Genomic DNA, 13,330 nt, shown 5'->3' on the forward strand with positions numbered 1-13,330 from the left:
CATCAAAGGTAAGGGGATATTTATGTTGTAATTTTGTGTTTCTGTTGACTCCAACATAGCGGAGAAATATTGCTTATGTCTGAGCGCCGTCTCAGATTATTGAAAAATGAACGATTTCTGTAACGTTAAAAAGAAATGTGACAAAGCGATTGCATTAAGAAGCAGTGTATCTTTCTAACTATATGTAGAACATGTATATTTAGTCAAAGTTTATGATGTGTATTGCTGTTATCTGGCGTTATCTGGCGGAGTTATATATAATTTCTCCGGACATTGACGCCATGTTCAGAAAATTCTAAACAATGTAAACGGTGATTTATGGATATAAATTGCATATTATTGAAAAAAACATAAATGTACTGTGTAACATGTCCTATTACTGTCATCTGATGAAGATTTTCAAAAGGTTAGTGAATTATATTTCTTTTAATCCTGCGTTTGTGATTGCATCTTTTGTTTGACAAAATGGCTATATATTGGCTGTGTCTTTGGTGGTGGTTTGACATAAATATGTGCTATGTTTTCGCCGTAAAACATTTTAGAAATCTGACTCGCTGGGTAGATGAACAAGGTGTTTATCTTTCATTTGAGCTATTGGACTTGTTAATGTGTGGAGGTTAAATATTTCTAAGAATATTTTTGCATTCTGTGCGCCATCTTTTGAGTTGAGCGTGGGGGGGGGGGTGCCCTAGGGGAACGTTGTAGCGTGAACAAGTTAAATTAGAGGGCGGCTGCTCTTACGATTTAGTTTATAAGGATCCCCATCAGCTACTGCACACGCAGAAGTTACTCTCCCTGGATTCCACATAAAACGTACAAGTACATGACAAAGTACAAAATATTATAGACAAGAAGAAAATATTAAATTAGAAATAAAATAAAAATAAGAGATATATATGAAAGACACCAAGTGGCCCTTGTCACGAAACCACACCTATCCTGAGTGCATTCTGAAAGTATTCAGACCCCTTGACTTTTTCCACATTTTGTTACATACCAGCCTTATTCTAAAATAGTTTAAATGTAAAAAAAATCCTCATCAATCTACACACAATACCCCATAATGATAAAGCAAAAACAGGTTTAGATTTTTTTTGCAAATGTATTAAAAATAAAAAACAGATATACCATATTTACAAAAGCATTCAAATCCTTTGCTATGAGAATCGAAATTGAGCTGAGGTGCATCCTGTTTCCATTGATCATCCTTGAGATGTTTCTACAACTTGATTGGAGTCCACCTGTGATAAATTCAATTGATTGGACATGATTTGGAAAGATACACACCTGTCTATATAAGGTCCCACAGTTGACAGTGCATGTCAGAGCAAAAACCAAGCCATGAGGTCGAAGGAATTGTCCGTAGAGCTCTGAGACAGGAATCTGTTGAGGCACAGATCTGGGGAAGGGTACCAAAACATTTCTGCAGCATTGAAGGTCCCCAAGAACACAGCGGCCTCCATCATTCTTAAATGGAAGACGTTTGGAACTAGAGGTTGACTGATTATGATTTTTCAATGCCGATACCGATGCCGATTATTGGAGGACCAAAAAAGCCGATACCGATTAATTGGCAGATTATTATTTATTTATTTGTAATAATGACAATTACAACAATACTGAATGAACACTTATTTTAACTTAATATAATATATCAATAAAATCAATTTAGCCTCAAGTAAATAATGAAACATGTTCAATTTGGTTTAAATAATGCAAAAACAAAGTGTTGGAGAAGAAAGTAAAAGTGCAATATGTGCTATCTAAGAAAGCGTTTCAGTTCCTTGCCCAGAACATGAGAACATATGAAAGCTGGTGGTTCCTTTTAACATGAGTCTTCAATATTCCCAGGTAATAGGTTTTAGGTTGTAGTTATTATCGGAATTATAGGAACATTTCCCTCTATACCATTTGTATTTCATTAACCTTTGACTATTGGATGTTTTTATAGGCACTTCAGTATTCCCAGTGTAACAGTATAGCTTCCGTCCCTCTCCTCGCTCCTCCCTGGGCTCGAACCAGCAACACAATGACAACAGCCACCATTGAAGCAGCGTTACCCATGCAGAGTAAGGGGAACAACTACTAGAAGGCTCAGAGCGAGTAATGTTTGAAACGCTATTAGCGCGCGCTAACTAGCTAGCCATTTCACTTCGGTTACACCAGCCTCATCTCGGGAGTTGATAGGCTTGAAGTCATAAACAGCGCAATGCATAAACAGCTGCTAGCAAAACGCACAAAAGTGCTGTTTGAATTAATGTTTATGCGCCTGCCTCTGCCTACCACCGCTCAGTCAGATACTTAGATACTTGTATGCTTGTATGCTCAGTCAGATTATATGCAACGTAGGACATGCTAGATAATATCTAGTAATATCATCAACCATTTAACTAGTGATTATGATTGATTGTTTTTTTTATAAGATAAGTTTAATGCTAGCTAGCAACTTACCTTGGCTTACTGCATTCGCGTAACAGGCAGTCTCCTTGTGGAGTGCAACGAGAGAGAGGCAGGTCGTTATTGCGTTGGTCTGGTTAACTGTAAGGTTGCAAGATTGCAACCCCTGAGCTGACAAGGTGAAAATCTGTCGTTCTGCCCCTGAACAAGGCGGTTAACCCACTGTTCCTAGGCCGTCATTGAAAATAAGAATGTGTTCTTAACTGACTTGCCTAGTTAAATAAAGGTACAAAAAATAATAGTAATAATAATAAAACAAATCTGCGCCCAAAAATACAGATTTCCGATTGTTATAAAAACTTGAAATCGGCCCCAATTAAATCGGCCATTCCGATTAATCGGTCGACCTCTATTTGGAATCACCAAGACTCTTCCTAGAGCTGGCCGCCCGGCAAAACTGAGCAATCAGGGGAGAAAGGGAGGTGACCAAGAACCCCATGGCCACACTGACAGAGTTCCTCTATGGAGTTGGGAGAACCTTAAAGAAGGACAACCGTCTCCGCAGTACTCCACCAATCACATCTTTGTGGCAGAGTAGCCAGACGGAGCCACTCCTCAGTAAAAAGGCACATAACAGCCCGCTTGGAGTTTGCCAAAAGACATAAAGGAATCTCAGACAATGAGAAACAAGATTCTCAGGTCTGATGAAACCAAGATTGAACTCTTTGGCCTGAATGCCAAGCGTTATTCTGGAGGAAACCTGGTGAAGCATGGTGGTGACAGCATCATGCTCTGGGGATGGTTTTCAGTGGCAGGGACTGGGAGACTAGTCAGGATCGAGAGAAAGATGAACGGAGAAAAGTACAGAGAGATTCTTTATGAAAACCTGCTCCAGAGCACTCGGGACTTCAGACTGGGGTGAAGGTTCACCTTCCAACAGGACAACAACCCTAAGCACACAGCCAAGACAATGCAGGAGTGGCTTCAGGAGAAGTCTCAATGTCCTTGAGTGGCTCAGCCAGAGCCTGGACTTGAACCGGATTGAACATCTCTGAAAAGACCTGAAAATAGCTTTTCAGCGTCGCTCCCCATCCAACCTGACAGAGCTTGAGAGGATCTGCAGAGAAGAATGGGAGAAACTCCTCAAATACAGGCGTGCCGAGCTTGTCGCGTCATACCCAAGAGACTCAAGGCTGTAATCGCTGCCAAAGGTGCTTCAACAATGTACTGAGTAAAGGGTCTGAATACTTATGTAAATGTGATATTTCTGTTTTTATTTTTTTATTTTACAAATTTGCAAACATTTCTTGCTTTGTCAATATGAGGTATTATGTGTAGATTGATGATTGGGAAAATTTTAATTTAATCCATCTTAGAATTAGGCTGTAACGTAACAAAATGTGGAAAAAGTCAAGGGGTCTGAAAACTTTCTGAATGCACTGTATCTCACCCACGTTAGTAGTTCAGAACAAGAACGTGTAGGCTATATAGAAATAATGACAGTCAAATTGAAAATATTTAAAGGGAAATTAAAAAAAAAATCAAATTCACGTTCATCTCTAGCACCACCCCATCAACATATGTGAAAATGGCACGTTTCTATGTTTTGTAATAAAAAAGATAGAGGAAGATAAGTGTTTCCAATGACATCCTCAACCAATTAGTAGACAATTAGCAGGCAATGCCAACTCATAATCGGTTGAAAATCACACAAAGCACACCGATGATGTCATTGGGAACACTTATCTTCCTGTATCTTTTTTAGTACATTTTTTTGCCATTTTCACATGTTGATGTTGAGGTGGTGCTGGAGATTACGAAAATTGTGAAAGTTCCCTTTAAACAAAAAGAATACAGATTTATATCAGCCTAATCGAGGTGTAGATTAAAGCATACATTCCAGTGTTCAAACTTGTAACATGGCTGCATTTAACAGGGATTTCTACTAATGTGACTATGGCAATGTTCGCGATAGGAGGAGCCTCTTCTGGATTTGACCACTCTAATGCATTGAAACCTCTGACACATCCTAAACAAAAGCAATGATAGGCTATGCGTTTGTCGGTCACTGTGGGTTTACCGCTGATCTGATTTCAATCCTGGCCTTAGATGCCCTGTGCGGATGATGAGAAGGGAGAACAGAGAGAAATATATATATATAGAGCGAGAGAGAGAGAGACATGAAAGACAGGCATAGGAGACAAGGAAGATAAAATAACAACAGATATGAGAAAAGAAGATGAGTTTGATAGGCAGGGAGGAAGAAGAGTGGCCTGGTGAACCAGCCTGATCACTTAGATGAACGAGTCTGGTGAACAGTTATTAGGCTGGTTCTATGAGGCTAGAAGATAAGTGGATGGTCCAATAAGTTACACTGACCCTCTTCCGCAGGTTGTAGGTGAGCAGCAGGTTCCGTGAGAAGTGGTTAGAGAAGGCCGTGTAGAACTCCAGAACCTTCTGCAGGGCGTCTCGTTTGATGACGTGGAGGTCACAGTAGGTCAGGGCACGCACGTTGGCACACGCCTGGGCTAGCGTCACCTCCTTCCAGAACACATCCCCAAACACGTCCCCCTTACCTGCAGAGAGAGAGAGAGAGAGAGAGAGAGAGAGAGAGAGAGAGAGAACCGATTAAGATATTACTTCTTAAATGTAACAGATTTTCCATCTGAGATTTACTTATGAATTACTTTTTTTAATACTTTAGAAAGATTTCCGATTTTTTTTTTTTACCTGCAGAGAGCAGCTAAAATGCCCGGTTTACAACTGAGTATTTACCCATTTACTTCTGAGACATATCAATAGTTAGTTTATCCCAGTGACTATGCCGGAGATGAGAAGACGAACGTTTGCTCCCATAATTAATGCCTAGGCTTTGGCTCAGCAGGATAACAAAGTGTTTTGGCTCAAACCCTGTCAGTCACAGCAACGAAAGCCTGTTTGAACCCATTAATCTTACTGGCTGAAATATAAAACGTGTTGATGTGAATCATATCAATGTTCAGTGAATTGACAAATCATTCACAGACACTATATACATTTGTTCTGATCATTGGGTCTGGCTTCTGAGAGGATCCTATTTGTGATTCTGTAAAATTGCATTTAAAATGGATGAGCTTATTAACAAGAGAAGACATTTCACAACAATACCTAACAGTACAGCTGTCTATGAACTGACAATAATTGAAATTATTAAACTACAATATTCAAAAGGGCTTTGATATCTTTGTTGAATGATTGAAAGTGAATGGGAAAATGTTTGATGCTGTCATTGCAAAATTATAAAAGATGATTCCTTATATTACCTAATGATGTTTTCCTACTTGAATCTTACTTTTTAAGATTTCATGCAATTGCACAAGACATGCATTCAATTACACATCCACACGCTCACGTACCAGACCTTGGTTCAAATACTATTTCAGGTATTTCAATTACTTTTCAACGATACATTTGAAAACAAGTATTTGAGTGTTTCCAAATACATTTTGGAATGTATTTGGAAACACTCAAATACACAAAAAAGTATTTAAATAACAAAATACCCAAATACACATGTATTTGAACCTAGTTCTGGCGCGCGCACACACACACACACACACACACACAAACACGTCTTCTCGTAATCAAACACTTAAAAATATTCTATATTCATTTGGGAAAAGAAACAGGAAATCTCTCCCATCAGTCACTTTGCTAATCACCATACTGCAAAGAAATCCCAATAGAAGTTAATTGACTGAAAAACAGTCATTATGGTGTAGCGGATAATCTATGGTGATAGAATTATTATAATTATTTAAGTCAGGATCATCTCCTACTCTCCAGAGAAGTTCTGACTAGCACAGCACAAAGTAAGAACATAGCACAGTAACGCTCAGCACAGTACAGCACCGCTCAGATCAACACAACACAACACAGCCCAGTATAACACAAGCTAGAACAAAACAGAACAGCACAACACAGAACACCAACCTGCTAGATTTTAGTTGATCTACTCATCTAGACTACTAATCTCTCCCTCCCTCACACACACACAAACACAAACACAGTGTATGCATCCAGAATCAGTCTCTTTGTAATTAAAGCTGACATTTACATTTGTCATTTAGCAGACACTCTTATCCAGAGCGACTTACAGTTAGTGCATTCATCATAGGATAGCTAAGTGAGACAACCACATATCACTGTCATAGTAAGTAAAAGTTTCCTCAAGAAAGCAGCTTTAACGGTACAGTTATTGAAAAGCTGCCAACATCCATCAAAAACACGGCTAACATCCATCAAAAACATGGCCAACATCCATCAAATACACGGCCAACATCCATCAAATACACGGCCAACATCCATCAAATACACGGCCAACATCCATCAAATACACGGCCAACATCCATCAAATACACGCCATCTGTTTATATCAGTCTCTTCCTAATTAAAGCGGACATTTGCCTCAGCTTTACGGTACGTTGTTGAAAAGCTGGCAACATCCATCAAATACACGGCCAACAACCATCAAATACAAACATCCATCAAATACACGGCCAACAACCATCAAATACACGGCCAACATCCATCAAATACATGGCCAACAACCATCAAATACATGGCCAACAACCATCAAATACACGGCCAACATCCATCAAATACATGGCCAACAACCATCAAATACATGGCCAACAACCATCAAATACATGGCCAACAACCATCAAATACACGGCCAACAACCATCAAATACACGGCCAACAACCATCAAATACACGGCCAACAACCATCAAATACACGGCCAACATCCATCAAATACATGGCCAACAACCATCAAATACATGGCCAACAACCATCAAATACACGGCCATCCATCAAATACATGGCCAACAACCATCAAATACATGGCCAACAACCATCAAATACATGGCCAACAACCATCAAATACATGGCCAACAACCATCAAATACACGGCCAACAACCATCAAATACACGGCCAACAACCATCAAATACACGGCCAACATTGAATTACAGAGCGTACCTGGGTGTGTGTATGGCCCCATATAAAACAGTATGATAGTAGTTTGAACTAACTCAGTGGCCTTGTGGCTAGAGTGTTTGCCCTGAGACCGGAAGATTGGGAGCTCGATTCCCGGCAGAGTTATACTAAAGAGAGTAAAAATGGGACCTGATGCGTCTCTGCTTGGCACTCAGCATTAAGGAGATAGATTGGGGGTAGGGCCCAGCGGTAGCCCAGCGTCCTGTCCAGGGGGGGTACTTGTACATCAAGCTGCCTCACGCTACAGAAAGAGGAGATCCTGCTCCTATGGGCTGTTCTGGCTCACACAAGCCAAGGCTCCTTACTTACTTATAGTTTGTCGGTTGCTGGTAGTCAGTCCTAACAATGTAAATTCACACTCAAATTTTGGAACAAACAAATCTAACATATCATTTGCGATGGGTTTGGAGTTGATGAGTTTGTCAGCATAATCAGATTGGATTGAATAAAAAAGCAAGGCTTTCATGTCTTACAGCCTAAAACAAACCAAGGCAGTGATAGAGAGGCAAAAATGGAACAGCAAAAACAGCTAGATTCAATTCTAGTAAAACTATCATTGTTCTCCACAGCTGTGGAAATGTGAATCAACTGCAAGGTCGTTCTAAAAAGATCTTGTGAAACATCACAGCAAAGTAGAAAAATATATGGTAAATAGAAATCCAATCTGGATGGTTTTAAGAGATAGATGGGAGGTTGAATGGAGCTGAAGGTTGGGACTGGATGGTTTTAAGAGATAGATGGGAGGTTGAATGGAGCTGAAGGTTGGGACTGGATGGTTTTAAGAGATAGATGGGAGGTTGAATGGAGCTGAAGGTTGGGACTGGATGGTTTTAAGAGATAGATGGGAGGTTGAATGGAGCTGAAGGTTGGGACTCGATGGTTTTAAGAGATAGATGGGAGGTTGAATGGAGCTGAAGGTTGGGACTGGATGGTTTTAAGAGATAGATGGGAGGTTGAATGGAGCTGAAGGTTGGGACTGGATGATTTTAAGAGATAGATGGGAGGTTGAATGGAGCTGAAGGTTGGGACTGGATGGTTTTAAGAGATATATGGGAGGTTGAATGGAGCTGAAGGTTGGGACTGGATGGTTTTAAGAGATAGATGGGAGGTTGAATGGAGCTGAAGGTTGGGACTGGATGGTTTTAAGAGATAGATGGGAGGTTGAATGGAGCTGAAGGTTGGGACTGGATGGTTTTAAGAGATAGATGGGAGGTTGAATGGAGCTGAAGGTTGGGACTGGATGGTTTTAAGAGATAGATGGGAGGTTGAATGGAGCTGAAGGTTGGGACTGGATGGTTTTAAGAGATAGATGGGAGGTTGAATGGAGCTGAAGGTTGGGACTGGATGATTTTAAGAGATAGATGGGAGGTTGAATGGAGCTGAAGGTTGGGACTGGATGGTTTTAAGAGATATATGGGAGGTTGAATGGAGCTGAAGGTTGGGACTGGATGGTTTTAAGAGATAGATGGGAGGTTGAATGGAGCTGAAGGTTGGGACTGGATGGTTTTAAGAGATAGATGGGAGGTTGAATGGAGCTGAAGGTTGGGACTGGATGGTTTTAAGAGATAGATGGGAGGTTGAATGGAGCTGAAGGTTGGGACTGGATGGTTTTAAGAGATAGATGGGAGGTTGAATGGAGCTGAAGGTTGGGACTGGATGGTTTTAAGAGATAGATGGGAGGTTGAATGGAGCTGAAGGTTGGGACTGGATGATTTTAAGAGATAGATGGGAGGTTGAATGGAGCTGAAGGTTGGGACTGGATGGTTTTAAGAGATAGATGGGAGGTTGAATGGAGCTGAAGGTTGGGACTGGATGGTTTTAAGAGATAGATGGGAGGTTGAATGGAGCTGAAGGTTGGGACTAATAACAACTAGTAACAAGATAACTCATGTAAAACATACTGTGTCCGTAAAACGTACATAGGTTCAGAACTTTTGTGAAAGAGCAAAGTTTGACCGATATTGCAAATAGAAATCAAACCGGAATGACATCAGAAATAGATGGGAGAGGTTGAGGGTAGAGGAAGGACAGGAGTGAAAACAAACTAAATATAACTATTGTAAAATAGACTGTGTCCATAAAATGTATATAATATGTATAATATATATATATGGGGGATTGGAATTGATGCAAACAATTACATTGATGGAAGCTACAACCTATCTGCAACATTAAAGCTGATCTACCCCCTTCTGACAAACCAAGAGCGAATGAGGTAAGCAACTAGAGTTAATTAGTTAATAGAATGATCACGGTGCTACGTAGACCTACATTCAGCAGCTGGTGCAGCAATGATTCTGTATAGCAGCTGCCATTAGTTTAATGAGACTGTGATTTACAGCAGTAGCTAATTCATCACCCAGGGTTCAATCTACATGAACTAACCAGGTCAGCAACACAATAGAAAATAACCACAGCTACTGTTTGTTAGTAGTAGTTAGTAGGAGATAGTAGTTAGTAGGAGATGGTGTTGCATTTTTACTGTTTACCATTTTTTATTATGTTGGTGTGTATGTTTGCCTGGCAATGTTGGCTGTTTGCCCAGCAACAGTCTAACGGTCTGTACATGCACTCACACACATCCACCTGTTCCCACACACACACACACACACACACACACACACCCACACTCACACACACACACACACACACACACACACACACACACACACACACACACACACACACACACACACACACACACACACACACACACACACACACACACACACACACACACACACACACACAACACACCCACCCCCGACCCCCCGCCCACCCACCCACCCACCCACCCACCCACCCACCACCATGGAGAACAACCAAAACATAATACGAGAAATAACAAAGAATCCATCACTCAGATCAATAACAAGGTGTGATTTACAGCCACTCAACATTTAAGTATGTAGCCTTCACCCTCCACTCCCACATTAACACTCTGGTAATGTCTCTACAGGGACTGTCTTTGGGATTAGACTATAGCTCCTTTCACACAAGGTAGCGATGAACACCACGGTACCGATGTGCACCGGCTCAACTTAAGCACTGGTCCATGGACAGCAACTCACTCAAAATAGCCGCAAACCATCCTATACAATAGACAGCAGCAAAGCACCCAAGATGGCCACCATGTAATCCTACATTGTCATACTGTATAATACACAACTACTCACCCAAGATGGCCACCATGTAATCCTACATCGTCATACTGTTTAATACACAACTACTCACCCAAGATGGCCACCATGTAATCCTACATCGTCATACTGTATAATACACAACTACTCACCCAAGATGGCCACCATGTAATCCTACATCGTCCTACTGTATAATAGAAAACTACTCACCCAAGATGGCCACCATGTAATCCTACATCGTCCTACTGTATAATAGAAAACTACTCACCCAAGATGGCCACCATGTAATCCTACATCGTCCTACTGTATAATAGAAAACTACTCACCCAAGATGGCCACCATGTAATCCTACATCGTCATACTGTTTAATACACAACTACTCACCCAAGATGGCCACCATGTAATCCTACATCGTCATACTGTATAATAGAAAACTACTCACCCAAGATGGCCACCATGTAATCCTACATCGTCCTACTGTATAATAGAAAACTACTCACCCAAGATGGCCACCATGTAATCCTACATTGTCATACTGTATAATAGAAAACTACTCACCCAAGATGGCCTCCATGTAATCCTACATCGTCATACTGTTTAATACACAACTACTCACCCAAGATGGCCACCACCTCATCATCTTGGATGACCTCCAGGGATCCTGACACCACGAAACACAGGCTGTCAACACTCTCCCCGGCATGGTAGATGAGGTCGCCAGGGGCACAGTGGATAGTCTGGAACTCCATGGCCAGGGCACGCAGGCACCCGTCACTGGCCAACCTGAATGCAGGGTGTTCTTTGAAGACTTTCCTGTTGAGGTGGACGCAGATATCTGCCCTCATGTCCTTAGGGCATATCTGCAATACCTGGGACAGGGAGAGCAGAGGGATAAGAGTTAAATAACCTAATTGTATCACCTTCCAAACTCATGGTCTTTGGTGAACCAGTAGTTTCTGACTGGCAGCCATGACAGCGTTTAGATATATTACTTTAAAATCTTTATTGTGAAATATTCTAAGGGTGTCGCAACAAGGCAACCAACCAAAAACAGATTGCTAATACTTATAATAATAGCAACAAAATTAAATCTTAGCTAGACTTTTAATCTTGTATTGAGTGATAATGCATTTAAAAGTACATTTCTTTTCTTACCAAGATAAATTATTTTTTACCACATTGACAGATCGCTTGTCTTATTTTAACCTAAAAAAGACTTGATATAAGGTGGAATAAGATAAAAACCCCACTATTAAAATTATCATACTCCACTTCTATCAAGCCAATGCGGTAAGATAATTTATCTTGATAAGAAAAAAGTAATTTTAAGAGCATTATAACTCAATACAAGTTTTTTTTTAAATCTAGCTAAGATTATATTTTTTGCAGTGCATCAACAACAACCACCATCATCATACAGTAATGGTGCACATTGGGCAAAAGTACAAGTTAGAGGGGCACAGAAAATACAACAGTACATCAATGTTAAAATCCTGTTATTTTAATCTTCTTTTTCTGTCTTAAAAAAAGGAAAAAACTGAAGTATAAGTGTATAGACTAACCCCAACAATGTGTTAAGCTTAGTGGTATGGGTTACGGTTAGTTAAGTATGTGAACAGAGCACACTAAGAATCACCCAGAACTACCACTCAAACCAGCCTCCTCTCTACAGGCCTGGCTGGGATACTGTTGTTGTCACAGCAACAGCCACAGTTAAACACCTGGGAGGCTGAGGTGAGTCCATGTGTGATAGCAGAGAATCCTTAAAGGATTTTACCCTCCTTCCCTCATCCATTCTCTCTACGCTGTGGGAGAAATGTGCCTGGAAGCTTACATAGTGTTGCTTTCTACGGTCACTGAGGTAATCCCAAAGCATACAGTATAGGAATGTGTCTAAAGACTGTACTGAACTGCACATACTCACCCCAGCTATCAGGCAGCCCCAAAAGGACAACACCCTATATTTTATATTTTTATTTAACTAGGCATGTCAGTTAAGAACAAATTCTTATTTACAATGACAGCCTACCCTGGCCAAACCTGGACAACGCTGGGTCAAATGGTTCACTTATTAGACACATTTCTTACATTGATTTCCTCACTGTTTTTTCTGTAAACTGCACATAATTGGTTTAAAACCATGTCACACTCAGGCATTTAATTAATTGGACACAAATTTCACATTGGTTAAAAATACCACCAGTTGGGCTAATCAGCCAAGGTTTTTGTCATAACAGGGTCTTAACAGTCACTTGTCATAAACTAACACCAGCTGTCATGACAAATTATAATAATTAGTTAATATGACAGTTACAAAGCATTATCCATTAACTCAACACCAACACCCTCCCCCACACTCCCACCCCAAGTGGACTGGTCAAGCACATCGAAACACAGAGCCACAATCACCACAATACAAAGGGGCCAGCTAGCTGCGGAAGCTACCATGCAGAACCAACCAACCAACCAACGCGGGGGGTGGGGGGGGACAGCATGCAAGCCAAGGTAATGAATGTCAGGCTTACAGTTTGAGATACCTTTTCAGTATCTATGCCCCGGGACATGGACCAGGTGGAGGCGATGTAATCCATGACCCTCTCGCTCAGCCCCTTGGGCACCTGGTAGAGCTTGAGGAAGTCACGGACGCTGTTCAGCATCTCGTGGTAGCGGTTGGTGTTGGCGTACATCTGCTGGAAGATGGTGGTGACGTTACCGAAGATGGTGGCGTAAAGAAGGGCTGAGAAAAAAGAAAGA

At 40.9% G+C, this 13,330-nt stretch overlaps 1 protein-coding gene across 1 annotated transcript in view; it reads right to left on the reverse strand.

The window, feature by feature from the left end:
• LOC112253175 (potassium voltage-gated channel subfamily H member 1) overlaps positions 1–13,330 on the reverse strand; it is an 85,318-nt gene that overhangs the window by 30,441 nt on the left and 41,547 nt on the right. The window contains exons 10-12 of the mRNA XM_024425169.2: positions 13,102–13,313; positions 11,193–11,445; positions 4,777–4,973 (exon numbers count right to left, since the gene is read on the reverse strand). Of these exons, the coding sequence (XP_024280937.2) occupies positions 4,777–4,973; positions 11,193–11,445; positions 13,102–13,313 (662 nt within the window). The remainder of the gene's footprint in view (positions 1–4,776; positions 4,974–11,192; positions 11,446–13,101; positions 13,314–13,330) is intronic.

Source organism: Oncorhynchus tshawytscha, linkage group LG16 (genome assembly GCF_018296145.1).
Source record: "Oncorhynchus tshawytscha isolate Ot180627B linkage group LG16, Otsh_v2.0, whole genome shotgun sequence".
Classification (NCBI taxonomy): domain Eukaryota; kingdom Metazoa; phylum Chordata; class Actinopteri; order Salmoniformes; family Salmonidae; genus Oncorhynchus; species Oncorhynchus tshawytscha.